This window comes from Pelobates fuscus, chromosome 5 (assembly GCF_036172605.1).
Source record: "Pelobates fuscus isolate aPelFus1 chromosome 5, aPelFus1.pri, whole genome shotgun sequence".
NCBI classification, from domain to species: domain Eukaryota; kingdom Metazoa; phylum Chordata; class Amphibia; order Anura; family Pelobatidae; genus Pelobates; species Pelobates fuscus.
In genome coordinates this window covers 154,188,447-154,215,304 of record NC_086321.1, presented here as the reverse complement: position 1 = coordinate 154,215,304, position 26,858 = coordinate 154,188,447, and the positions used below count along the sequence as shown (strand labels likewise).

At 43.7% G+C, this 26,858-nt stretch overlaps 1 protein-coding gene across 2 annotated transcripts in view; it reads right to left on the bottom strand.

Annotated features, from left to right (window-relative positions):
* PRR14L (proline rich 14 like) overlaps positions 1-26,858 on the bottom strand; it is a 41,075-nt gene that overhangs the window by 5,697 nt on the left and 8,520 nt on the right. The window contains exons 3-9 of one of the 2 annotated variants that reach the window (XM_063454544.1): positions 19,309-19,393; positions 17,534-17,584; positions 13,327-17,026; positions 11,787-11,858; positions 11,401-11,578; positions 11,130-11,239; positions 10,377-10,448 (exon numbers count right to left, since the gene is read on the bottom strand). In XM_063454544.1, the coding sequence (XP_063310614.1) occupies positions 10,377-10,448; positions 11,130-11,239; positions 11,401-11,578; positions 11,787-11,858; positions 13,327-17,026; positions 17,534-17,584; positions 19,309-19,393 (4,268 nt within the window). Of the gene's footprint in view, positions 1-10,376; positions 10,449-11,129; positions 11,240-11,400; positions 11,579-11,786; positions 11,859-13,326; positions 17,585-19,308; positions 19,394-26,858 lie in introns of both variants that reach the window. The other variant, XM_063454543.1, reaches the window with a different exon arrangement.

The following is a 26,858-nucleotide window of genomic DNA, read 5'->3' as shown; positions in this document are numbered from 1 at the left end:
CGAAATCTTCTTTCTTCCAGTCTAAACGCATGGCCTCGTGTCCTATGTAAAGTCCGGTTTGTGAATAGATTTCCACACAATGGTTTGTATTGGCCCCGAATATATTTGTATAATGTTATCATATCCCCTCTCAGGCGACGTTTTTCTAAACTAAATAGGTTTAAATTTGTTAACCTTTCTTCATAGCTGATATGTTCCATTCCTTTTATTAATTTTGTAGCCCGCCTCTGCACTTTTTCTAGTGCCATGATATCCTTCTTTAGAAGAGGTGCCCAAAATTGCACAGCATATTCAATATGTGGTCTTACCAGTGATTTATAGAGAGGCAAAATGATATTCTCGTCCCGAGAATGAATGCCCTTTTTCATGCATGACAATACCTTACTGGCCTTGGCCACTGCTGATTGACATTGCACATTGTTGCATAGTTTGTTGTCTATAACAATTCCCAAGTCCTTTTCGTGTGTTGTTATCCCTAATTCACTTCCATTAAGGGTATACGTTGCTTGTGTATTCTTTACGCCGAAGTGCATAACTTTGCATTTTTCAACATTAAATTTCATGTCTGTGAATTGTAGGAGTTTGCCGTCTGGGTAGAGGTGTTTTAGTCTGCTGATGGTCCTCTCTTCAAAATGGGCATAGTGTTGTGGTGTTAGGCCAGGTGGGAACATTTTGTTACGTAATATAGGGGTGAGGGGGGATATGCCAGTGGATAGATCGAATTTGTCGCTGAGGTGGTCCCAGAGGTCTAATGAGTGGGTGATTGTTGGGGATGTGGGGGGTGTTATTTGTCTATGTTGTCTCGGTAGCCACATGTATTGGGATGGGTGGTCGTGTCCGAAGATGAGGTGTCCGAGGTCTACCCATCGCTTGTGAATTGGGGGGAGGTGCTAGTGTTGGATTTGCGTTAGATGCGCTGCATGAAGGTAATGTGTGAAGTTGGGGAGACCTAGTCCACCTGATGGTGTAGGGACATATAGGGTGGATCGGCGGATCCGAGGTTTCTTTCCGTTCCATATAAAGTGATCTATTGCAGTTTGTAGTTGTTTGAGGTCTGTCTTTTTACATGGGATGGGTAGTGCTTGGAAGGCGTAGAGAAACTTGGGTAGTAGGTTCATCTTTATAGATGTTATTCTACCTAGCCATGAGATGTTCATGGGTTTCCAGCGTTGGAGGTCCGCGTGTGCTTTGCGGAAGAGTGGATGGTAGTTAGTATCGTACAGGGTGGTGGCGTCGTTGGTGATTTGTATGCCTAGGTAGGTTATCGCCGTTGGGCGGATGCGGAAGGGAAATGTATGTTTTAAAGTGTGGAGAGTGTCTGTTGAGAGGTTGAGTGGAAGGAGTTACGATTTGGCGGCGTTAAGTTGGTATCCAGAGATTGGATTAAGTTTGTAGTGTTGACAGGAGTGCAGTGAGGGACGGGGTGGGGTTGGACAATGTCAGGAGAATGTCATCTGCATATGCTGCTATGGCGAATGTCTCGTCTCTTATGCGTATTCCCTCGATTTGCTGGTGGTTTCTTATGGCTTCTAGGAGGGGTTTAAGGGATAGGGCAAAAAGGAGGGGGGATAGTGGGCAGCCTTGGCGCGTGCCTTTGAAGATGGGGAAGGAGGGGGGGGCTATGTTCGGGATCAGGAGTTTTGTCGTTGGGTTGTGGTACATGGCTTGCAGGAATCGAGCAAGCTCGGGTGGGAATCCGAACTTGCTCAAGACCTTGTATAGATAGGGCCATAAAAGGCGGTCGAAAGCTTTTTCCGCATCCAGTGAGAGTATTGCTGTTGGGATGTGTCTGTGGTTGGCTACCCATATTAGGTCGATGACTCGCCTTGTGTTGTCTTGTGCTTGTCTCTGTGGGATGAAGCCGACCTGGTCTGGGTTGATCAGTTTGTTTAAGAGGGGGTTTATCCTGTTTGTCATTACTTTGGTCAGCAGTTTTAGGTCCTGGTTCAGGAGGGAGATGGGGCGGTAGTGACCTGGTTCCTCATGTGGCTTTCCTGGCTTTGGTATGAGGGTGATATTTGCTTGTGTCATGTCTTGAGGTAAGTGTTCACCTGAAAGCATTGCATTGTAGACTTTGCATAGTCTGGGGGTGAGGATGTCTCCGTAGGTCTTATAGTATAGGGCGGTTAGGCCGTCTGGGCCTGGGCTTTTGTTAGGTTTTAATGTTTTTATTGCTGCCGTGAGTTCCTCGGGTGTGATTTCCGCTGCTATGGAGGTTCTGGCTTCGTTGGTGAGGGATGGGAGGGAGAGTTTTTGAAGAAATGTGTCAGTCTGGGCAAGGATTAAGTCGGTGGGGGGGTCCGGGGAGTGGTTGTATAGGGTTGCGAAGTATTTTTGAAAGGTTTCGCCTATCTTGTGTGGGATGTCGGTGGGTGTTCCGTCTGGGGTGCGTATTTTGGTGATTCGCTTTGTTTCTGTGAGGGTTCTGAGTCTTTTGGCTAGCATAGAGTCGGCCTTGTTTCCCTTCTCATAGAATTTTTGCTTCGTCCAGGCCAGTGCTTTAGTGGTGGCTATTAGGGAGAGGCTTCTGAGTAGGGCTCTGGCTGCTGTAAGTTGCTCAAGGGTGGAGGGGTTCGGGTCTTGTTTGTGTTGCGTTTCTAGGTGGCCGATCTCTGCCAGGGTATCGACTAATTGTCTATTGTGTTGTTTTTTGCGTGCCGTTGCTATAGCTATCAATTTGCCTCTTATGACAGGTTTGTGGGCTGCCCAGAGTGTGATCGGGGATGCAACTGATTGGTCGTTTAGTGTGAAGTATTCTGTTATTTCTTTGGCTAGGGTGGAAGTGACCACTTTGTCGTGGAGAAGTTGTGGGTTTAGTTTCCATGTCCATGGTCTGGTCATGTTGGGGATTGTGAATGTGAGTGAGATGTCTGCATGATCAGACCATGTGATGTTGCCAATGGAGGTTTGTGTGATTCGTGGTGTGAGGCCTGGGGAGGTAAGGAAGTAGTCTATACGGGAGTAGGTGTCATGGGGGTGGGAGTAAAATGTGTAGTCACGGGCCGAGGGGTGTTGGGCTCTCCATATGTCCAGGAGGTTGCTTTTGGTCAGGAAATATGAGAAGAGTGCGTCGTTGGGTGATGGGCGCGTTCCACTGGCGTGTTTGGTAGTCCGGTCTAAGATCGGTGTGTGGGCTGCATTACAGTCTCCTCCTATTATTGTGAAGGTGGCATTGTGCGTTGCTAGGTGTGCTGAGAACGTAGGCCAGAACGTCGGGTCAGGAGATGTGGGGGCATATAGGGATGAGATGGCGTAGGTTGTAGGGCCGATTTTGCCTGTTATCGTTACGTATCTGCCTTGCTTGTCTGGGAAGGCTTGTATGTCAGAGAGGGGGCAGGAGGTTTTGAGAACAATTGCTGTGCCCTTGGATTTTGCATCCGGCAAGTTGGCTGTGAAGGATCGGTTGAAGTGTTTGTTTTTGAGGGGGAAGTTTTTTTGAGGGGTGAAATGGGTTTCTTGGATTAGCAGGATAGCAGGGGTGGGGGCCGGGGGGAGGACAGTAGGGCCCCCACCCGCCGCCCAGGGGTGGGGGCCGGGAGGGGAAGAACAGTATGTCCCCCCCACCTTTATTACCATTATGGACCCCACCCGCCGCCCAGGGGTGGGGGCCGGGGGGGGAGGACAGTAGGTCTCCCTCCCTTATTATCCCCTCATTATCTTTATGGCCCCCACCCACCGCTCAGGGGTGGGGGCTGGGGGGGACAATAGGTCTCCCTCCCTTATTTTACTTTAGGGCCCCCACCCGTCGTTAAGGGGTGGGGGGCAATAGTTTTTTTTTTTTTTTTTTTTTTACAGTGAGCAGCCACAGGCTGCTTACTAGACATGCCCCTACTCGCGGTATAGCGAGTAGGGGCATATTATTTACTAATACCAAGTCATTTTTACTTAGTGTTAGTAAATGTGGCTGAAAGACCAATTTAGGTCTTTCAGCCTTTTAGTAGATAGCTCCCTGATACCGTGGGAATTAGGGAGTTATCTACTAAGCGGCTGCAAGATGCAGCCGCGGCAATGAATAGGATCGGAGTTTCATTCATTAGAATGAAATTCCGATCCAAACAAAGTACCGAATTGCATCCTAACACCAATGGAGAAACTGTTCTCATTCTGTTAGGATGCAATTCGGCAGTTTTGCCGGCGTTCTGTCTAAGTGACAGGACGTTCGGCAATACTGACAGGAAGCATTGTGGGAACTGGGAGGAAAGCTAGGGATCATGGGAAAATTGCTCTGACCAGCGGAAATGAAGCACACTTTGCTCCTCCGCTGGTCAGGCGGAGGAATCCTCCATAAGACAAAGAGTCCCTACTTTGTCTTATGATTTTAAAGAAAACTAAAGAAGACAGGAAGAAAAGAATAACAGATCCCGAGAGAGGGGGAGAAGAGGAAGAGATTGAGGAAAGGTAAGTTTGGCATGACAGTGCCGCTTTAATGTCAGCATATAAGGAGAATTGCAGAACATCGTACTTAACGGCATAATAATGAAAGGCAGGTAAATAATAATAGCTGCATTGGTGTGTACATCAGAAAGGCATATACGTGCGACAAAGATAATGTAGCAAGAGAACATCATAGTAAAACATCGTGCTGAAGGGCATAATAATGAAAAGCAGCTCTACGGTTGCACGATAAGTTGGCTGAGCAAAACATGTTCCTGTTTAAACAGGTCAATATAACTCCGAATCCTGTAGTGTCAAACACCAACAGCCTAATTCGGCCTCGGCAAGCACAGCCTCCAAGTTTAGTGATACAATATTAAAATTAAAATTTTAAAATTAAAGTTATCAATTAAATGAAAAGATAGATGTCCAGACTCTCCATGGAGTCAGGAATAGGGTGAAGGGATTACGTGGAGGCCCTCGTGTGAGCTGCGGAGTATATTTGTCTCCGGGCTCCCTTGGGTCTGGTTTGATGCACGTATCTCCGGGCGTTTTATCACGCCAAAGTAAAAGTGGTGTAGGTTGAACAAGGCTAATGTTTGATCGTTATGTATAGTCGACTTACTCCTTAGTGTGCACGTCAATTGCTGGTAGCTAGGTAAGAGAGCAGGAATCTATATGTACCAATAAGAAGGTAATCTACATTGGACATAAACTTTACTTTACTGTGCAATCAAGCCATGTCTATCTAAGCCTATGATTGTGCCGTCGGTACAGTGAAACTTATATGCATTAGAAAGCCTGCAGGTATAGCGCTTTATCCCCTGTGGGCTGCACCTGAACAATTAAAGTGATGCTATCGGTCTGTGGCGTATGATGTGAATATGCTTGCTACATGCAATATAGGTGAAGGTGTGTATACATTATTAAGCCGTAGCTTACGTTGTGCATTCGTTTGTGAACTGAAAGCTGAATTAATGCGCTTTTATGTTAAATAATAAAATAGGTGAAAGGAAAAAAGCAAAAGTTTTCATAATGCTTGCTGCCGTTCTGAGAAAGGTTATGTGTGCAGTGTAGACTGTAGCTCTAGGTACTGCAGCATAAACAGCGTTTCCACGCCTAGTACAGTATAGTAAGTAGGCATCATAAGGCTAGGTCATGGCCGTTTGTCTCTCAATTGCGTCTAATGAATTATGGCACAAGCCAGCAACAACAATGAATGCATAGGAAATAAAAGTCAGTTACATGGGTTATAACATTATGAGAGCTAAGCTAGAAGTTAGATGCAATGTAAGTGAAGGAATGCATTAACAGGCGATTGCAATTTCAAAGGAGATATTCATGACATAGCGTGCAATCTGATGTAGACAGTGGTTAGTTAAATAATGCAGGTAATTAAGGCAAATAAGGTATTTATAACCCGAACCGAGGGTGCAAACATGTTACAATGCATGTGCTGCTAACTGTGATGAGAGAACGTGAGTCACTTCGTGGGGAGTAGGAACATGCTGCGCTGTGTCGTTGCATAAAATAAGTTGAGGAGAGCAGTGATTGCATTGTAAGAGAGTTGCCTCCATGATCGCTCCCATAAGCCTCCGAGCATGCCTGTCCTCCATCAGTCCTCCCTGGGTCCGACCCATCCCACTGGTTTAGCGTTCTGTGGTGCCGTGGGCACTCAAAGTCCAGATCTGTCCCCCGGACCTCCCCCCCCCCCCCCCCCCCCCACCACCACCACCACCACCAAGAGTCCAGGTTCCGGTCGTCTCCTGCACCTCCCCAGCATCACTTCAGCCTCTGTGAAGCACTTAGGCCCTCATGTCTTACCTGGTGCCGGCCACATACTTAGGACAGGGGCACCTCCCTCACGGCCACCGGTACACCGGAAAGGTCTGTGCATTGCTGTCCCACAGGGCTCACAGCGGCAGGGACAATCTCCCCTGGGTCCCCCTCAAAACCCAAAGGCAGGGACTGGTACTTCTCCAGGAGGCAGGCCGCCAAGGGTGTCCCTCTGCAGGGCAGCAGCTGTTGGGGCCACCGGAGCAATGCGAGGAAGCCGCTCTATGTAGCTGTTCCATTTACAGGGTGGGAGGCACTCCCGACCCCTTCTGAACCCCTTGGGTGTTGTCGAAGCAGGGACTAATGGGCCGGGATAAGGGGGGAGGGAAAAGCCCCACCGGCCCGGGGGGGGGGGAAGCCCCCCTCAACATGTGCACCCGGCAGTGCCGTCTCCAGTGCGTCTGCTTCGCGGTTAGTATTTGCCTGTGTCTCGTCGGACCTCCGTCCTGCGGGCCTCCACAGCTAGGCCCGGGTGCATGTCTCACCGCGGTGTCTGCAACGGGCCGCAATCCGCCAGATACCGGCTGTGCCCGACGTCCGGCGGGTTCCCCCTCGCACCCATCTTGTCTTATCAGGCTCTGTCGGGCACTGGAGGTATGAAAAATGCCTTTAGCGGCACGATGCCGGAGCTAGCGAAGATGGCTTTCGCTCTGCTCAGCGGCCCGGCCCCGCCCCCCGGGAGAAAGTATTTGATCCCCTGCTGATTTTGAACATTTGCCCACTGACAAAGAAATGATCAGTCTATAATTTTAATGGTAAGTGTATTTTAACCCCTTAAAGGGACACTCCAGGCACCCAGACCACTTCTGCCCATTGGAGTGGTCTGGGTGCCAACTCCCACTACTCTTAACCCTGCAAGTGTAATTATTGCAGTTTTTTTTATGACTAAATGGTACAAAATCCCTCCTGAGATGTGTGCAAACCTGGTGGCCAACTACAAGAAACGTCTGACCTCTGTGACTGCCAACAAGGGTTTTGCCACCAAGTAAGTCGAATGGGTCAAATACTTATTTCACTTATTGACATGCAATTTTATTTACAACTTTTTTGCCTTGCGTTTTTCTGGTTTTTTTTTTTTTGTTTTGTTATTCTGTCTCTCACTGTTAAAATACTCCTAGCATTAAAATTATAGACTGATCATTTCTTTGTCAGTGGGCAAACGTTCAAAATCAGCAGGGGATCAAATACTTTTTTCCTTCACTGTATAGCTTATAACATCTGGAGTGTCAAAGGTTGCCCACTCCTGATCTAGGATATATTGTTATTTCTTTTAGAACATAAATGGATAGTCTACAACAACTGACAACAAGTTTGGGATCATATAGTTTAGTAGTTATATTAGGAGCACCAATAAGAGAAAAGCTCAGTCAGATAAAAAGGCTCAGCAGAACAATCATATTAGGCAAATAATAATGGCCTTACATTGATAACCTAGGACAAAAAAAACAAACAAAAAAAAACACTGTAGTGTCAGAAATGCAAACCTGTATTCTTCGCACTAGTGTTTAACTGTTTAATTGACCGGTCCCCCTCTGATCACATGGAAAAGGTGAGTTTACTTACCTTTTTCCTGACCTTTTTCCTGTGCCGGTCTCGTCATGGATGAGTCCGCCTTCATGGCAGGGATCAATCTTGAAGACCTCTGCCAATCCAATGCTAGGAACCTATTGCGCATGCAAATCAACGCATCTCTAAGGGGAACACTAGGTGCCTCCATGCAGAGTGTGGGGACACTGAACGTCAGTGCTGCACACTGTGCAGTACTGACACAGGAAGCACCTCTAATGGCCACCTAAGTGTCCACTAGAGTTCTAACTAGCCAGCAGTGTAAACATTGTCTTTTCTCTGAAAAGGCAGTGTTTACAGTGCTAAAGCTGGAGGGACAGGCTATAGACAAAAGTACAACATTAAGCTGCAGTGGTTCCAAAAAGGGAACAGTTTGAGCATTGTCCACTGGGAAATTAATCCCTTAGAACAGTGATGGCGAACCTGTTGCACGCCAAGCCCTCTTTGTGGGAACGCGGCCATAGGTCGCCGGGAGGGGTGTGCGGGCGCCGGACTGTGTGAGAGTATTCCGCGGACTCTGTGTGTGAATGTGTTTAGCAGTCTGTGTGTATTGTTTTTGTTGGAGATACTAATAAATATAGGCTTAATTTTATCTATTATTTATATCATTTAAAATTTGTATCATTGAACTCTGTTTTTTTTTTTTTTTTTATTCTTTATTTTTCACGTGCATAGAATAACAGATATGCTTGTAACGCCACGACAGCAGTGACAAGTAGCATAACAGTGAACATAGTCATGGCAGGTAAAACGGCACATTTTATATATTTATGAGAGGTAACAGGCTAGTAATACAGGAGTAAACTACAGTAGTGTAGCCGGTCTACATAAGTATGCTTAAGTAGTAGTTGTGTGTTCATAGAGTATACAAGCTATGCAGACTAACAAACGTAAATTTGTGTAACCATGAGAAATCCTACTGTACGAAAGATTATCCTGTCGGAAGGAGATTAAAACTAGTGAGAAATAAAAGTATAACAGACAGGGTTATATCAGGCGCGTAGGGTGAGTGACAGAAAGCAAAGGCTAAGAGGACAAGGGAAATCATGAGTTAAAGTACTTAACAGTTTGCACAATCAGGTAAGGTGGCAGCTATTGGTGTATAGCGGTCTGGTAACTTAGGCACGGAAGGGCATGTTAAGTCCACGTTCAACCGATTCCGGATATTGGGAAGCGCAGAAAATCTGCTTGGCAGTCCCTCAGGGCCTTGAGCACATGTGGAGGCCAGTGAAGTCGAGTGGTCAAAGGGAGTCCAGGTTTGGTCCATTTCGGTACCTTTCTGTGTCAGTTTGCATGTTGCTGCACCTTGCCACCTGCATGAGCGCCCCTGCAGGAGTCTCCCCTCCTTCAACGCTGTACGCTCTATATGGCGGCTTGTAGATGTGGGTAGTGTGCTCCGCTTGCGTGGTCGCTGCCGGCGGGCCGCTCTCTTGGTGACTCTCGGCCCGGGGGGGTGGTTGCCGCTTGAGATGGGTGCTGGACGCCTCCGGGTGCCGTTGTTCGATCTGCGGCCATTTTGTGCATTCCGCCTCTGGTCTTGTGCCTGGGGGGCCCCGTTGGGGCTTGCCACCAGCTTCGCCCAGAAGGCCTCCAGAATAGCATCCAGTTTTGCCCTTAGGCTCTCCTGGGACTCCGGTCTGCTTTGGGTGGTTTGTCGCTTTGCTTGGCTGTGGTAGGTGAGTGGGTCCGCCATCTTGTGCGTTGGGTTACATTCGGTGATTCCGATGCGCTGTCTGTTAGGGGCTATCCACACCTTAGGCAGTGGAGTGTGGACCGGGATTTCCCCTGGCCCAGAGGGGGGGGAACGGGTCTCTATGTGGATCTCTATGAGATCGGCAGTCTCTCCCGCCTGTAGCCCTCGCTAGGCCGCAACCGCTCTCCAAAGCTTTTGGCGGTCGGCATCCCGGTTTGCCGGACCGGGGCACTCCAGCCACCAACTGTGACCGTTATGTCCCATTTTGGGTCGGGTCGCGAGCCGCAAGAGTCTCTATGCATCGTTTGGGCCTTCAGCCTGCTGGGGAGCTCTAGCAAGTCGCGACCGTCCGCCATGCTGGTCAGGCCCCGCCCCCCTGAACTCTCTGTTCTTTTAAAACAAAATATGTTAGTTTGGGCAACTGTACGAGTTTTTTCTAAACGTAAACCTCAGTATTCAGGTTTAATTGCCGTGTTGGCACTTTGAGGGGAAAAAAAAGTTGCCATTACTGCCTTAGAACATGTGCATTCAGACATTTAGTTTTTTAGGTAGTGTGAGAAACTCATTTTTTACATTTGTCAACATATTCAACAGGAAAAAATTAATCCTAGCTGCACTATTCATTTACATTGTGAATGCTGCTGAAGTTAGAGTCTCTTTGAGGAGTTACCTAAAACTGAATGATAAGAAATTCAAAGGAGCCATAATAGGACTTAAATGCATATGCACACCATAATGGATACAGAATATAATTCCACATAGGAATGACTGGATAAGAATAGGAGGCCAGTGTAAATGGTGATTACAAAACATTTGTGCACAAAACACATACACACAAAAGGAAAAAAATGCATACACATACAGTTTAATGATAGTAGGAAATTGCCCAATTTCTTGCCATACTTACCGGGCTGCAGGGGGAGACTTGTAGTTCTTATTTGTGTAAATATCTTCCAAACTGAATTCTTTTTTATTTATTCTAAAACAAAAAAAAAAGCACAGATCATAGAAACCATATGCCTTTAATTTTACTAAAACTTTGCTACAACTTGATTAGAAGAGGACATCTGATATACAACTCCAATATGAACAATGTGATTAGAAATTTTAAAAATCACCCACACCCTTACTGACAAAGTTTTGTAGTGTAAAGTCAAAGGAAAGCATTATAACCAGACTGTGAATGTACCAAGCCAGGTCTGTATTGTAATGTAGACATATCCTGTGCCCAAGTGGCCATTCCATCCTTGAGTGAAACCAAGCCCAGGTCAGGGGATGATGAATGGTGTAAGGGGATACATTACTATAGCTTTACAAAAGCCATCTAGAGCAGTGGTAGACTAGAGCTCTCATAATGCTGACAAAGCAGAAGGGGAAATGTGGTACACAACATCTGGAGTGCCAAAGATTGCCTACTGCTGCTTTAGAGAATTTACAGGATTAATTGACAGTCTTGAATATTACATTTGGATTTTAATTTTGAAGGCCTAGAATAGGAACTAAGATGGGTGCAGGGTTCGGAAAATGTACTCTGTGTGATGATAACTTTACATGAACACATCAGAAAATGAGGGACTGACCACACTGGACAGATATGACACATTAAGGAAATAGGAGTTTGTTTATTATTTTCCAAATTAAGAGCAAACATATTTCTCACCTTTTGGCTTTGGGTAGCCCCATTGGGGTAAGATTTGGGTCTGGTCTGGGCACTGTTTTACGGATTCGTATTTGAGAGACTCGCTGAGGTTTCCTTTCCAATCCATCCTTCTTTTAAACATAGAAAAACAATTCATTATAGAGATAAGAAGGAGAGCTTTAACCATTAAAAAGGATTGGTTTGCAAACCACTGTTTTTATTTAAATCAAGAACAGAATAAAATCATAGACTAAATTGCCAAAATTAGTATTTTATGCATTAAGAAACTCACCACAACTTCCTGGCTAGTGCTTTGGACTCTCACACATGAACTAGGTAAAAGCTCTCTTTGCTCAAATGGACGAACAGGAGAATTTGTTGTAGAAGATAATCCCAGCTGAGGCTCTATGTTATCTTGATGTTCAGAAGTCTTTGGTACCACTGCATGAAGTGACCTCTCCTCTGCTAGACTGTAATTAATATGAGGTTACATTTTTTTTATAAAAAACACACACACACACACACACCAATACTTATTCTCTATTATTATCACTTTACAACTTGGAAGCTCCAAACAATATTTAGGGTGTTACACTTGTACATTGCAAACACTTGAAATTCAAACATCACTCTATCATGATGAGGACTTTAAGTTTAGGAGATATTTTCATTGCTTACCTGTATATGTCCAATTTTGATGGCCCAGTGTTCAAAAGAAGTTTAGGAATGCCAACTGATGGATGTGGATGCCTTCAGAATTATGCCCAGAGTAAAAAAAAAAAAAAAGAAAAAAAAAGAGAAAAGAAAAACAAAAAACAATTCAGACAAAATTGAAAGAGTTCTGAAAGCATTTTTAAGTGTCATTCCATAAATAATAGACACTGTCTATGACACTGTCTGAATAACACTACTGTTTAACAAGGAACCTACGCGCAGATGATTCAGATACGAATTCCACTAAAATGTACCTATAGGAAATATGCATTCAGGAAGGCCACACACAGAATTGGTCTAGAATAGACAAAATGAAGAAGCCGGAAGTTCTCTTTCTTGGCATGAATAGTTTCTAAATATAAAAAGAATAGACTATATGGATGGGAAGACTACACTTGAAATAGGAGCAACATTATATTTCGATTTAAGCAGAACCATGTGTAAGTTAGGCAAGGTCTTCTTTTCATAAAATGTAACATTTAAGTATGCAGTGTACTTGGAATAACGATGTCTACGTAGCAGAATTAAATACCACCACCTGTCTCCATATATAGTTTTATTAAATAAGATTAAGAGACAAATCAAGCAATTCATCATCTTGTTACATAGACCTATTAGAGGCCCAGTGTAGTGACGATTTCATAAGCAAGATGGGAGATGTTCTATAGTCAATGCTATATATAATTGTATCTTAACACAATTATTTAGAATTTAAAAATAAAGTCTAAAAAGGTAATACAGGTGTGGACCCATTTTTTCCACTGCCTGAAGGACTATCAACTTAACCTCAGAGATGAGGACTAGGATTCTACATTAGCATAGAGGGGACCTGCCTTGCATTTTGGTTCTGCAGTGCCCATGTGGGTGTGATCATATACAAAGGGTGCTACTAGTCACTGGGCAAATTAGCACCTATTCTCTGTTTGTCTTCACACCAGCAATAACCAACACAAAAGATAAGTTGGTCTGGAGACTGAAACAAAGGAGTTACTTCAAAATATTTATATCCATGGAATATTACTGTATATATTCCAGAATATTATTATCTTAGACTCTGGTCTGTCTCTATGGATGGATTTACATGAATTTATGAGAACTCAATTATATTACTGACTAATCAGGCAAAAATTGACACATGCTGAGTATTTATGGTGTTATTTATAGATATATTTTAAATTAAAGGTGAAGCATAATGCTTTTTATGCTGCTAATTTTAAAAAATGCAACATTACATATACCTAGAGCACAGCACATGAAAAAAATTACGTTATCAAGTTTGCAAAGGACAGATTCTAACCTAGAGTATTATTTGAGGGATACGACGTCTTAACTTAGTATTAGATCTATACCTAAAACAGGAAGAGGTCTAAATTGTTCATGATGCAATCTTAGAAGAGGATTCACACATCTTGATATTAAAAAGAAATACAGATTTGTTTTTTTTCCAACCTTGCAACAGACGAGACATTGCATAAAGGAATATTTGTAATTCAGTTGTGGTTACCTGATGTTGGAGAGGAGACCTGGATGCCATACACTGCAGTTGAGATGAGGGGTGGTGAAATCAGTGGGAGATGAAGAAGATGATGGGCCATGTTGACTCCATGTAGATAAGACACGGCCAAGAGAATAGGGCAAAGATAAAGGTTTCCTTGTTGGTAAAACTTGTGATTTTAAATCCTGTATACCCTGGGCAAACTGTGACATGGAAAGTCGTTGGATGGTGGGGATTCTGCTTCCCAGATTCCGTCTTCTGGTCCATAACCTATAACACCCGGGAGATGAAAGTGCTAGAATAGTGTGAAGGCCACGAATTGAGCAACCAGAGCCTCTTTTTACGGAAGATATTCTGTGGCAAGAACCTGAGTCATGGGCTTCAAATGGTCTAAAGTGTGGGTTACACTGAGTAAAGAGATGCATATTCTCAGAAGTAACAGGAAAATGTGGTGAAAGAGAGAGAGAAAATGTCCATTCATTTAATGGGGGTGACAAAGTGGTGCTTGTTGGACGTTTAGATGTACAAAATGGAACCCTAACAAAGTCTGGTAAATCATTTGAATTCAACTTAATATGAAAGGAAATTGGAAAGCTTGTATGGTCAATGGGTTTCAGGGCAAAACTGTTACTTATACTATTAATGGTTGGGTGAGGAGGACATGCGGCAAAGAGATCCGGTGGCTGAGAGAGAAGATGGCCTCTGCCTCCTGTAAGAGATAGAGTCTCTGACCACACTTCTCCAGCAGGAGAGCTCAGCTTCATATTAACACATGAAAACACCTCTAGCAATTTCCTAGCTTGAAATTGCACACCACCAAATGGAGCTCCACTTAAACAAGGATATTTCTGCTGGCGGGAACTCTTAAATGGGGTCATTAATTTTGAGGCAATTGAAGACAACTGGTGCAGTAAGGTTTGATCTTTGGTGCATTTTTGAAAGAATGTGTTTCTCATATAGGCACTGACAACCCCTCTCTGTACCCTTTGAAGACTGGATGGCTGTGTGGTACATTGTGAACCGAACAGTTTTGATGTAGTGTCCATAACAAGTTGGATTCTGCAATCATCTTTACTGACAGTTAACGCTGGGGCCTTCATAATTGCAGCACTCTTACAGATCTTTGATGGACGTGGCACTCTCACATATTCTAGCACAGGAGCACTCTTGCACTTCCGGCTTGGCTGTCTTTTCATGGGAAGGATCTTGCTTAAAGGACAGCCGCTATTGAAGGCACTTAATCCTTTGTCACTGCACTCCCTTAGTGGGTGAGGGTAGAGGCTCGTAGTATCTTGGGCTGAGCATGGAGTGTCTTTTAACATGTCATTATTTGCTTGCAGGATCCCTTTGTGCTCAACAAACAATGCATCTTGACTACTGCAAATATGCTGCACTCTAACTTCCTGTGGTGCATTGTTACCAAGGCATTGGATTACAGTTCTGTGCTCAAATGAGCGTTTACATTTATTTTTCATTTGCCTAGTTGTAAATGAAATGTTCTTCTCATCACATGATGTAGACTGGCTAATGCTTGGCTTTGACAATTTGGCTTGTGATATATTTTCTTGCAGAAGATTTTTTTCCAAGTGCTCCGGAACCTTATGGACAGAAACCCTTTCTCGTGTCTTAGCACATATCCATTTCTGCTTAATTTGCTTCTGTACAGTTTCAGCAGGTACTACTTGATTAGTTCTTCCAAATGTCTGTTTATCTACACTAGAGACTAGAGGAAAATTATCACTGGTGACTGATAGGATACTGCTCATTGAAACTTGATCTCCTTCATAAGAAAAGTCTTTGAAAGATTTCTTGCATTCAGACACCAATTCGTTGGTACTGCTAGATTCAGTGTACGGTTTTAAATCAATAGACTGTGTACCTATCTGATTCAGTTGTTTATCTAAAGAAAGTTCAACTACATTAGAAATAGGGGTAAGTAAGTTGACAACCGTACTATTATAATGTTGCTTCTTATTAAAGTTTTTGTTTTGTTTCACAGAGCAGAATGGCATAGAATTGGAAAACGTGCCAGCTGGTAAAACATCTGCACAGTGGTCAACATCCTTATAGCTCTGAAATAAAAGCAAATCATTCTCCGTTTGAACACAGAATTTCTTATCCTGTTCAACAGATAATGCATCAGTGTCTCTCTCATCTACAAGATCTGTTGGTGATAACGCGGGCTGATAAATCACCTCTGCAGATGCAGGAACTTCCATTTGGGAATTTTCTTGTTTTTCTTTCTTCACATTAGTTTGGACATGTGGACAATTAGACTTCTCAGTCAATGAATTAGTAGCATTTCCAACAGGCAAATTGGGATAGTCAGCCATCGGGTATTCAGGGAGACAAGGTTCGTTTTGTTCCCGTTCTTCAATACACTCTACTTCCATACTCTGATCACTCGTTTTTCCAGTTAAAGCCAATGAAGATTGCTCTAAAAAGTACTGCCCTTTGTCAGTTCTGAGTACTATGTCATCCAATATCTCCTGTTCCAAACTTAGAATGTTTGATGTGAAAGAAAGAAGAGGTTCAGAAGTCTCCATTGACTGTACAGTTGGTACTTTCGGCACAACTAATGATCCCAAAATATCTACGTAAGGTACAAGTGCATTCAGTGGAGTAGCTTCAACACAACTGGTCAGAGCAAACTTTTTGCTGCCTGTGCTCTGATAAGGCCCTTCCTTCATGGAATTTGATTTCAAGTGTGCTTCTGTAAGTGTGTCCTGCCTTTGACTAGACAGCATGCAGCAGCTATCCCTAGAAAGTTCATGAATATTTATTTCAGGAGGTCCAATTTGTTGGAGCAGCTCATCAACTTTGCCAGATTCTGTGTTTATTCCTGTTGAAGCTAAACTCTCACTTGAGGCTATGTCTTCGCATTTCAGAGAATGGGCATCCACTGTAAGTAGAGCTGGATTGATTGGGTTACGGAGTTCAAATATAGAAGAGCTCTGTAGCTGTGCTTGGGAACAAGTAACTAGTCTCTCGATTCCCTTACTATTGAATGACGTTTCCTCATTTTCTTGCACGGTGTGGACTACAAAAGTAACTGGAGACGCTTCATTGCTAGTCTTGTGTTTATGTAGATGGGTGTCTTGTACTTGGCACAGTTCTTCTGTCATTTTCAAGTGATTAGGATTCCCATGCAAACTTTCACAAACACCTTGAGCTGCAGTTGCTAGTGTCTTGCAAATCGTTTGGTAACAACCACTTCGACTATCTTCACAATGTTTTGTTGATGGTAATGAAGGACTGTGGTCCATATCCATAGAACAGTCTTTTATATCCTTACATGATGCTAAACATTCGGCGTCTCTGACTAAGCTAGACTGCTTCTTACAATCAATGGAGCCTTCCAAGTTGTTAATACGGCATTCAACAGTGGACAGTGAACAAGGGCATTCTTCTCTGTCTGCTTTGGCACTTAACACATGTTCAAAAGTCAATGCCTGGCTTGGGTTGTTAGATGAAGCCTCTAAAGCATCACCTGCTTCACTAATCTCTTCTACAAGTAATTGATGGCTTGTTACAATATCAGAGGACTTTGAGGAGTCCTGTGGAATAACATGTTCTGTGCATGCATCAGCAGTCTTGGTGTGTATTGGTGAAAAATGACATGCTTCACTGCATTGGTGATTTTGGCTGTTTGTAGAAGATACATTCTCAGTCATCTGATGGTCAGACATCCCTGAGCTCCAGCTGCTGTCTACAAGCACAGCATGTTCCAAAACATTTCCAGAATTAGTTTCTACTTCATTGTCAGGCACACATGCTCTCAAACTCTCTGATAAAAAGGAAGAAGTTTTAGCTTCCTCTGTAATACACATTATTTCAGACTCTACAGGCTTGCTGGAAGGATCAGTAGGTTTAGAGCAAACATTATTTAATGTGTTAAGTGCACTACAGTGAAGTGGCAAGTGTGGATCTTCAAGGCACAAAGCACTGCTTGCTGCGTCTATGTCACTTTTGCTGTCTAATGGGAAGAATTTGTCACTGTACGATGTTGATACAGAGCTTTCCTGGTTAACATGTTCCTCAGAGGAATTGCCTGACAAAGTCTGGGGCTGTGTGGTGATTAAGTTGGACATTTGTGACAAAATGTCTGTGGAATCAGATTCTGGGCATTCATTGCTGTGAGTATCAGCTTGATGAATACAGACTCTCTCACTCTGCTCTGAATGTACAACTGCCCCAGCTCCCATGGCTACCATACCTGCAGCTTTAGCACTCATCTGGAGCACAGAATCATCCAATATTTCCTCATCTGGAGACAAAACAAAACAAGTTTGTTATTATGACTGCTTTATTAATTTTTCCCAAAAGTAACAGTTTCTAATTCCTATTCTGCCATTTCATATATGCAGCCGTGTAAGTGAGGTTAAAGAATCATAGGCAAAGCAAAACTAGTGGCATTTCCTATATGAAGTAAGAGTTTAAACTTAAAAAAAGTCAACTTTTACAACTTTGTAGTTTGCAAACCCACAAAACAATTCTTTAAGGGAATCTTTAGAGGGGCAGAGAGTACTTTGCACCCACTCTCCCTGCCGTAAGGCTTGTAACTGCAGCGACTTATAAAAACCACTGCAGCTGTAAGCCAGTCCCTAGGCACTGACACAGAGAAGTTGGTTTCACACACACACACACACACACACACACTTTCTTGAATTTCATTCATATTATATGTGCAGGTTAGGAAAAAGCCTCTGATCAGGTAGAGGTCTTCAAAAGTTTTCTAAACAAAATTTCCCAGAAAAGAAAAAAGGAAAATTACAGAAAGATCCATTTCCCTGGTGGTCTTAGCTCCCCCCACCATAGCCGCCTGAAGTAAGTCCAAAAGGTAGATTTGATGTGGTGTCTGAATCTACCTTTGGACACACATAAGATGCAAGAAGAATGGCAGAAGAACAAAAAATTTGCAGACATTTCGAATGGCCTTTGATGGATGCCATAGGAAAAAAGTGTTATGCATTATTGTGGTGATACTGGGGAAAGACACTGGGTGAATAATATGGACTCTTTAAAAGGTTTTGGGGACTTCCTATTACTATGGAATACTATCACAGTCAGACAAGGGGACACTATGGATCTGTTGTGGGAGAAAAACCTTAAGCCACTGTCCCATATACTACGACAATATAATTTTAAAGTTTGTGTAGTTTAATTCTTGAAATTGGATTTCTGCTTCTGATTGCACTCTTGTTTTTCTATTGAGTTTCTTGCAAAAATAGTTGTAACAGTACATGTGTCTACCCATCTTGCTTCCTGTTGATATGTTGCACACTGACGCAATGCACCATTCTGCTGTCATGTCAGATGTAAGACTCTGCTCATATGCGTCCTATGATGGAATTCAGAACTTATGTCAATTTTCAGATGAACGCTTGTACAACTATGTACAGGATTGTTTTGGTGTCACAATTATGAGGACAACCAAAGAGGATCCCATGACGCCTATTTAAACGCACACTATAGACAGATCATTAACTTGTTATGGTTTCCTCTTGATAAGCAATAGCGCACTACTGGCGTGCTTTTTGTATTTATCAGACTACTCCTCAATTAATCTGACTTCTATACTCTTGACTTCTCACTTGTGACTTCTATCATCCCTAGAATCCAGTGTGTTCCTCAATATGCCTACCTTGATCACTGGGGTGCTATTTTGTTTCCATGTAGGCAAAGAGTTAATCCCAGCTAATGCCAGCTATTTTAAGGTTAGTATTCACATCTATTTTTCTATAATTTTAGGCAGTATGAATTCCAATGAGAAGACTTTTTTTTTTATTATGAAACCATGCATTTTTAACTGACAAAAAAAAAACCAAAAAACTACCTAAACTATGCTTTCTGTAGAGTCTTAATTTATATATAAAAAAAAAAGTTAAAAGATCAATGGGAAACATGCAAAAAGGCAGCACAGATTTTAAAAATAAAATTGTGGAAAATGCAAGACACAAGAACACAGATAATAGAAAAGTTCACAAATACCTTTTCTAGGCAGCAGATCTGGATGCTCTGAATGGATAGAGATGTCAAGAAAACCTGTAGCAACATGAAGGGCAGAAGGCTCCACCTGAAACAAACAGACCTGGTTACACACTGGAGGAAGCCTATAGTACGCACCATTAGGATTCCCAAATGCACGTTTCCCCTGAACATTTAAAGGGACACTATAGTAACCAGAACAACTTGAGCTTAATGAACCAGTTTTTATGTATAGATCATGCCCTCTAAAGTAAATCACGTTTGATTCTGTTTATGCAGTTTTAGCCACACCTCTCTTGGCTGTGACTGACACAACCTGCATGAAAAAAAACTAATTGTTTCATTTTCAGACGTAACTTAATTTAAAAGTATTTATCTCCTCTCTAAATTAAGCTTTAAATTAAATACAGAAAGCTCCTGCAGGGTCTCGCAAACTATTAACATAGCAGGAGATACATTTTAAATTAAACAACATTTGTAATAAAAGTGCAAACATTAGTGGATTATTTACAGGAAGTGTTTTAGAAGGCTGTGTAAGTCACATGCAGGGAGGTGTCTACTAAATGGCAGAGAATTGAGCAGTGAGACTGCAGGCCCTTGATATATGCACCCAAAATGCTTCATTAAGCTAAAGTGGTTTTAGGGGCTATAGTGTCCTTTTAAATGTCAATTCAACAAAGTTTAAAATTCACTAACTCCCATTGCTTTGTGAAAATGTACAGATATAACGGTTAATGGGATCTCTGCACATGGAATTGTGTCACCTTGTTCGTGTTCCAATTAGAACCTTGCAAGCAAGACGTGTGAGAAAACGAGGGAAATGAATGCATGGATTGCAAATAAACAGCAAGCTTCCATAAAACCTATTCTTTAGTGCCTTACCCTCTCCATATAAGTGCAATCTCATACTATTCCACTTACAGAATTGTTGCTTTATATAAATCAATGTGATTTAAATCATTATTTCAAATCATTCATTTTAATCAATTCCATTATAAGGTAAAGAATGTAAAATGCATACCTCCCATGCATTCCTATTTAGGAGGGACAATCCCTATTTTGCTCAAATCCATCTGTCTCTTTTCAATCCTAATGTCCCTCTTTTCTAGTAGCTCCATATTGTTAGTAGGAGTATATATGGGAGTCCCACAGCAATAATACAGTAAATGTGCCTCTAAACGTTAATACATGTGTTTAGAAATCAGTACGTGTTAATAAAAACACATTGCTCTTGTTCTAAGTTATATTTTAGTTCCAGAATTTATTATTAAAGCGGCAGTGTGATGGCCGAATCCCATTTTTTTTTTAACCCCCTCCCAACTCCATTACATCTAACCGACCCCTTAGTCACCCCTAAATGCCCCTAAGCCCCCCATATTACCTATTTTTAATCTTTATTTTCTGCCCCTATCTATATTCAGGTCGCCGCCATCTTTGTGTGGGTAGATTAATCTGCCCACACTAGATAGCGCTGTGAGATTCCCGCACATGCCCAGTGAAACACTTGGATATGCAAATGGGAATTTCATCCATTCATTCTCAGAAAGACGAATGAATGACTAGGAATTTCAGACGAAGAAACTAACATTGAATATCAGTGTTTGTTCGTTCGTTTAGTTTATTACAAGGAGAGAGCTACCGGCATGCAGCTCCCTCCTTGTGATATGTGAAGATAGAAGCACCACTTCCTAAGCCTCCCCAGGTCCCCCCCTCACTCTATGGGGGTCAATATGAATAGAAGGAGATTAAGAATTTTGGAGCGGGGGGGACACACGACCTACGCGCAGAGGTGGGGGCAGGACAGTAGGGCCACCACCCAATGCGCAGAGGTGGTGGCCGGGGGAGGACAGTAGGTCCCCCCCCCCATTATCCTTTATGGCCCCCACCCACCGCTCAGGGGTGGGGGCCGGGGTGGAGGGGGAGGACAGTATGTTCCCCCCCCTCATTGTCCTTTATGGCCTCCATCCACCGTGCAGGGGTGGGGAGGACAGTCGGTCCCCCCCACCCACCACACAGGGTGGGCGCTGGGGGGGGGGGGGCAGTAGGTCCCCCCCGACGCTCAGGGGTGGGGGCCGAGTACAGTAGGTCCCCCCCTTATTGTTATTTAGGGCCCCCACCCGTCGCTCAGGGGTAGGGAGGACAGTAAGTCCCCCCCTCCACATTCTTATTTAGGGTCCCCACCCGCCACTCAGGGGTGGGGGCCGGGGGGGGGAGGACAGCAAGTCCCCCTCCACATTCTTATTTAGGGTCCCCACCCGCCACTCAGGGGTGGGGGCCGGGGGGGAGGACAGTAAGTCCCCCCATCACATTCTTATTTAGGGTCCCCACCCGCCACTCAGGGGTGGGGGCCGGGGGGGAGGACAGTAAGTCCCCCCTCCACATTCTTATTTAGGGTCCCCACCCGCCACTCAGGGGTGGGGGCAATATGGTTTGTTTTTTTGTTTTTTTACAGTGAGCAGCCACACTGCTTAGTAGACATGCCCCTACTCGCGGTATAGCGAGTAGGAGCTGAATTTACTAATACTAAATAATCTTTACTTGGTATTCGTAAATGTGACTGAAAGACTAATTTAGGTCTTTCAGCCTTTTGGTAGATCGCTCCCTAATACCGTGGGATCTACTGCAAGATGCAGCCGCAGCAATGAACAGGATCGGAGTTTGATTCATTCGAATGAAATTGTGATCCGAACAAACTCCCGAATTGCGTCCTAACACGAATTAACAAACTGTTCTCAATGTGTTAGGATGCAATTCGGCTGTTTTGCTGGCGTTCTGTCTAAGTGACAGGACGTTCGGCAAAACTGACAGGAAGCATCGCGGGAACAGGGAGGAAAGCGAAGGATTGTGGGAACATTGCTCTGACCACCGGAAACGAAGCACACTTTGCTCCTCCGCTGGTCATGGCAATGGAAGCCTCCATAAGAGAAATAGTCCCCACTTTGTCCTTAATTTTTAAAGAAAACTAAAGCAGACAGGAAGAAATGAAGAACAGATCCTGAGAGAGGGAGAGAAGAGGAATCGATTGGGGGAAAGGTAAGTTCGGCATGACAATGCCGCTTTAAGTCACCCAAAATTTATCCGAGAAGCCCTGCCCCTGGTCAACCACCAAATGCACACACCTAAAATTAAACTGGCCCTCTTTATCCATTTGAAGGGAGAGAGGGTTGTGCCCTTAATTCTGGTAGGATATGTTGAGCAAACGTCTCTCGGTATGAATGGTACTACGTTTTTAGATTCAGGTCATTTGTATGATATTGCAGAGCGACAAGCAGGGCCAAATAAAAATAGGAGCACAGCTTGGTAATTGTGAATGCTCATGTCCTCCAGATTTATATTGCTAAACATATGCTTGCAAACGCATTTTCTAGTATAGGGGTGGGATGGCGTTAGCAGTAGTTGAGAGTCTGTAAATGCTGCCACGTGAAGTGTTCAAGACAACACCATAGTGGCATTTTATCTGTATTCAAGATTGCTACCATAGAGCTAGGATAAATGCCATGTAGTAACTCAATGTCTGGGACTCCCAGGCCCCCATGCATAGGCAGTTACAGAAAGTATTCATTGCCATCTGTGGAGGTTGTTTTGTTTCCAGATATGGGAGTTCAGGATGCATTGGAAATGCTGGTGAATAAACTTAGAAAGCTTGACTGGAAGGGTGCAAAACATAGATATCAGTGGGAGAGCACTTAATTGAGTGAATGCGACCATCCCAGGATATTTTGTGTGCTGTCCACTCTAAGTATAGCCTGAACCTTAACCAGCAGACTTTTGCAGTTTCCTGAATAATGAAGTGCGAGTGTAGTGTTAATTTGAAGCCAAGGTAGGATAGATATTTTGTTTAGCAGTCAAAGAGATACAATCAAGTGACTAGAGTAGTCAGGGAGATGTTAAAATGGGAGGACATGGGTTTTAGTTATATTGTCCTTGTAGTAGGATACCTTACCATAGTTGTGTAGAATTGAGAGGACTGTTGGATTGGGGAGTGTTATAAGCATGTTGTCCACAAAAACAGATCTTAGCTGTTTGCCAATACGGGAGTGGTATTTCTGATGCTTGGATCGGTTTTGACTTTTTCCCCCACCAACGGTTCGAAGGCCATAATAAAAATGAATGGTGAGAGAGGCAGCCCTGTCTGGTCCCATTCATTATGTGAAAGGACATAAATCCTGAGTTCAATATTTTCACTATTTGGTTTATATAGAGGGCATTAACTGTATAAAAGAAGCAGGTAAGATGAATTTAAGGAGAACCTTTTTGATATTGCTAATTTAGCCTGTCAAATGCCTTGCCGGCGTCAAGGGCAACGAGAAGACACTTTCTTCTGACGAGATAATGCCAGTATCTTTAATTCTGTTTAATAGAGTTGTCAAATGCGGAGCAAGTAGGTCATAAGACCATCAGCACTTCCTCTATCATTATAAGGGTTATTGCTGGGCTAGGGCTGTAGTGAGAGCAGGGATACTGACATCAAGAATATAAGACTGGGATGGGCTAGTCAATTCCTTATCTTCGACTAGGTTATAAACAGATTTTAGTTAATTAGCAAATTCACTATGGTAGTTGGGTTGGTTGCCTACACCCCAGCAGATGTTAAGATATAGGGGATTTTGCTTTACGGATTTTTTTTTTCAAATTTATGTTTTATTGTTTTAGTCAAAATGGTTCAGGGTACAGAAGAGAAGGTGGGAGGGTTAGTCAGGCATAAGTTACATCCAACGTAACATTAATGGTTATGCAACAGCATAATATAAATACATGTTGAGCATTTGTTCCATCTTGACATGAATGGTTACGACACCGCATAGTACAAGTATGCGTTGAACATATGTATCAACGTTACCCTTAACAGTAAATTGCCAATAGCTAGATAGAGCTTTAGGTGTCACCTTGCTCCTCCCTTCTTCTCAAAAGTCTGGATGGTATGAACCTGTTTTGGGGGTCAAGAATCTGGGAGGGGGGCCGAAATAGGAAAGGAGGGAATTGTGGGCAGGGGGTGGGAGGGATGGGAGGAGGTGCGTGAGTAATACCTATGGACATTTGGTTGGTATCTTAATCCAGGGTCAATGTTATGGTGGGGGGGGCAGGGGTAATTCAGGATTTGCTCCTAGTTATCGCTTCTGGCGGGGTTTGCCCTTGGCTGTGCCCCTTCTTTTATCCCTCCAAACTCTTTCACCCATTTTCCCCAGGTTGCATCGAATTGTTGTATTTTTACCGAGGATGTAATTGCCATTCTCTCATATGTGTGGAATTGCTCCACTTTATCCTTCAACTGGTGTAAAGAAGGGCAGTCTTGGGATTTCCAATTAAGTGCTAGGAGATTTCTTGATGCTAGTAAGACCAGCGCCATGATTTGTTTTTGACCGGGGTTTAGTCCCCTCGGGAGCAGTAGCAATAGGCAGATTGATGCCGTCAGTTCAAATTTTGGGATATCTAGTGTGTCCAAGATTGACCTTGCTGTGGTCCAGAGAGGTTGAATGCCCCTACAGTACCACCACAGGTGAAGTAATGTGCCCGGATCTGAATTACATCTCCAGCACATCGAGTTTGTCGTGGGGTATAGCTGGTGAAGTCTGTGTGGGGTCATGTACCACCGGTACAAGAGTTTCCTGTGGGCCTCTATGTGTGAGAAGCACTTTGTCCATTTGGACAGTTTAATGCCTGGAGCCACTCTGCGTCTGACAGGGTCATGCCACAGTCCTTTTCCCATTGGACTTTGTGTAAATGTGGTTTTGATGGCATGAGTTCTTGCCAGGTTTTATAGCACAATGAGAGTGCTTTAGGTTTAGTAGGTGAGGACCAACATATGTCAATGAGTAGATGTGGGGTAACCTGTGGTGGGTCTGTTGGGTTGTGTGGAGTTATCGCGTGTGCTTGTAGAACACTTTTCACCTGCAGGTGAAAAAGGTGGCTCGGCTAGGGAGTTGCCACTGTGATTGTAATTTTGGGAAGGGTGTTACTTTCCCCTCAGTCATCAGTTGGGATATGTTTTTGATCCCTGCGTTGTGCCAGTCTTGTAGTGGTATGTCTGGTACTATTGCCCTAAGGGTCAAGATGGGCGATTTAGGGTGGAAGGAGGTGTTGTAGCCCATTGCTCCCATAAATTCGTCCCACATTGCTATAGTAAGTTGGGTGGTGGGGAGGAGATCATTTCGTTTCAATCTTAACTGTTTGGGCGTCCATAGATATTCAATGAGGGATTGATTACAGAATTGTGCCCTTGCCATGTCTACCCATTGGATTGTGTTAGGTGGTGCATGCAATAGAACACCTGATGCCAGAATTGTTGCCCTGTAATATTGTCCAATGTTTGGTAGGCCTACACCTCCAGAACGGGTGGCTGTCTGTAGGAGTGCCATAGACACTCTAGGTTTCTTGCCCCCCCAGATAAACGCACTACATAATTGTTGCAGTGTTTTGCAGTATTGGTTGGGAACTTTGAGGGGAAGCATCCTAAAGACATAGAGGATGCGGGGCAGGATCATCATCTTGTAGGCATTAATTTTCCCTAACCAGGAAATCATGGTATGTTTTCATTTGTTCATTTCTGTTTTGCAGAGCGTCAGCAGTGGTGTATAATTTAATGCTATTGTGGCTGAGGTGGAGGGTGCGACTTTTGTCCCTAGATATGTAATGGAGGTAGTTCTCCAGTCAAATTTGTATGTGGTGCGGAGGGAGTCTGTTTGGGTTTTTGTTAGGTTGATGTGTAGGGTCTGGGTTTTGTCTTGATTTAGTTTATAGTATGAAACTTTTCCAAACTGTTGTATGAGATTCAGCATGTGGGGTAATAAATGGGTGGGGTCCGTCAGTGCTACGAAGATGTCATCGGCAAATAGGGCTAGGCTGTACATCCTGCCTTGTATGGGAATGTATGTCGGGGTGTAGTCTGATTTTACATGCTAGGGGTTCTAGAGCCAGTATGTACAGAAGGGGGGAGAGGGGGCAACCTTGCCGGGTGCCATTCGTGATGGAGAAGGGGTTGGACAGGAAGCCTCTATGGGAAATTCTGGCTGCTGGATTGTGGTACAATGCCATAAAACTTTTAATGGTAGGCTCAGGGAAGTTATATTTGCGTAGAGTCTTGGTCATGTACGCCCAGTTTAAGTGGTCGAAGGCCTTCTCCGCATCCAGTGCGAGGAAGAGACCCTTCGAACCACCTGTGTCAAGTGTTGCCAACATGTTCAGAATTTTCCTGGTGTTGTCAGAGCCTTAACGGCCTTTTATAAACCCTGACTGGTCATTGTGTACTAGTTTGTGGAGGAGAGGGGCCAGTCGGTTGCTGATAAGTTTAGCATAAATTTTGGCGTCTCCATTAAGTAGGTAGATAGGCCTGAAATTTTTGCACAGGTTGGGGGGTTTGCCAGGCTTGGGGAGGGTGGATATATGGGCCAACAGCATCTCATCTGGCAGTGCACCCGTAGTAGCACAGTGGTTTAGAAGACTTAGAAGGTGTGGCATGAGGATAGTGGAGAATTTCTGGTAATAGGTATTCGTGAAGCCATCGGGACCTGGGGATTTGTGAGCTGTGAGCTTGTCTAGGGAGAATGGTTGTTGTA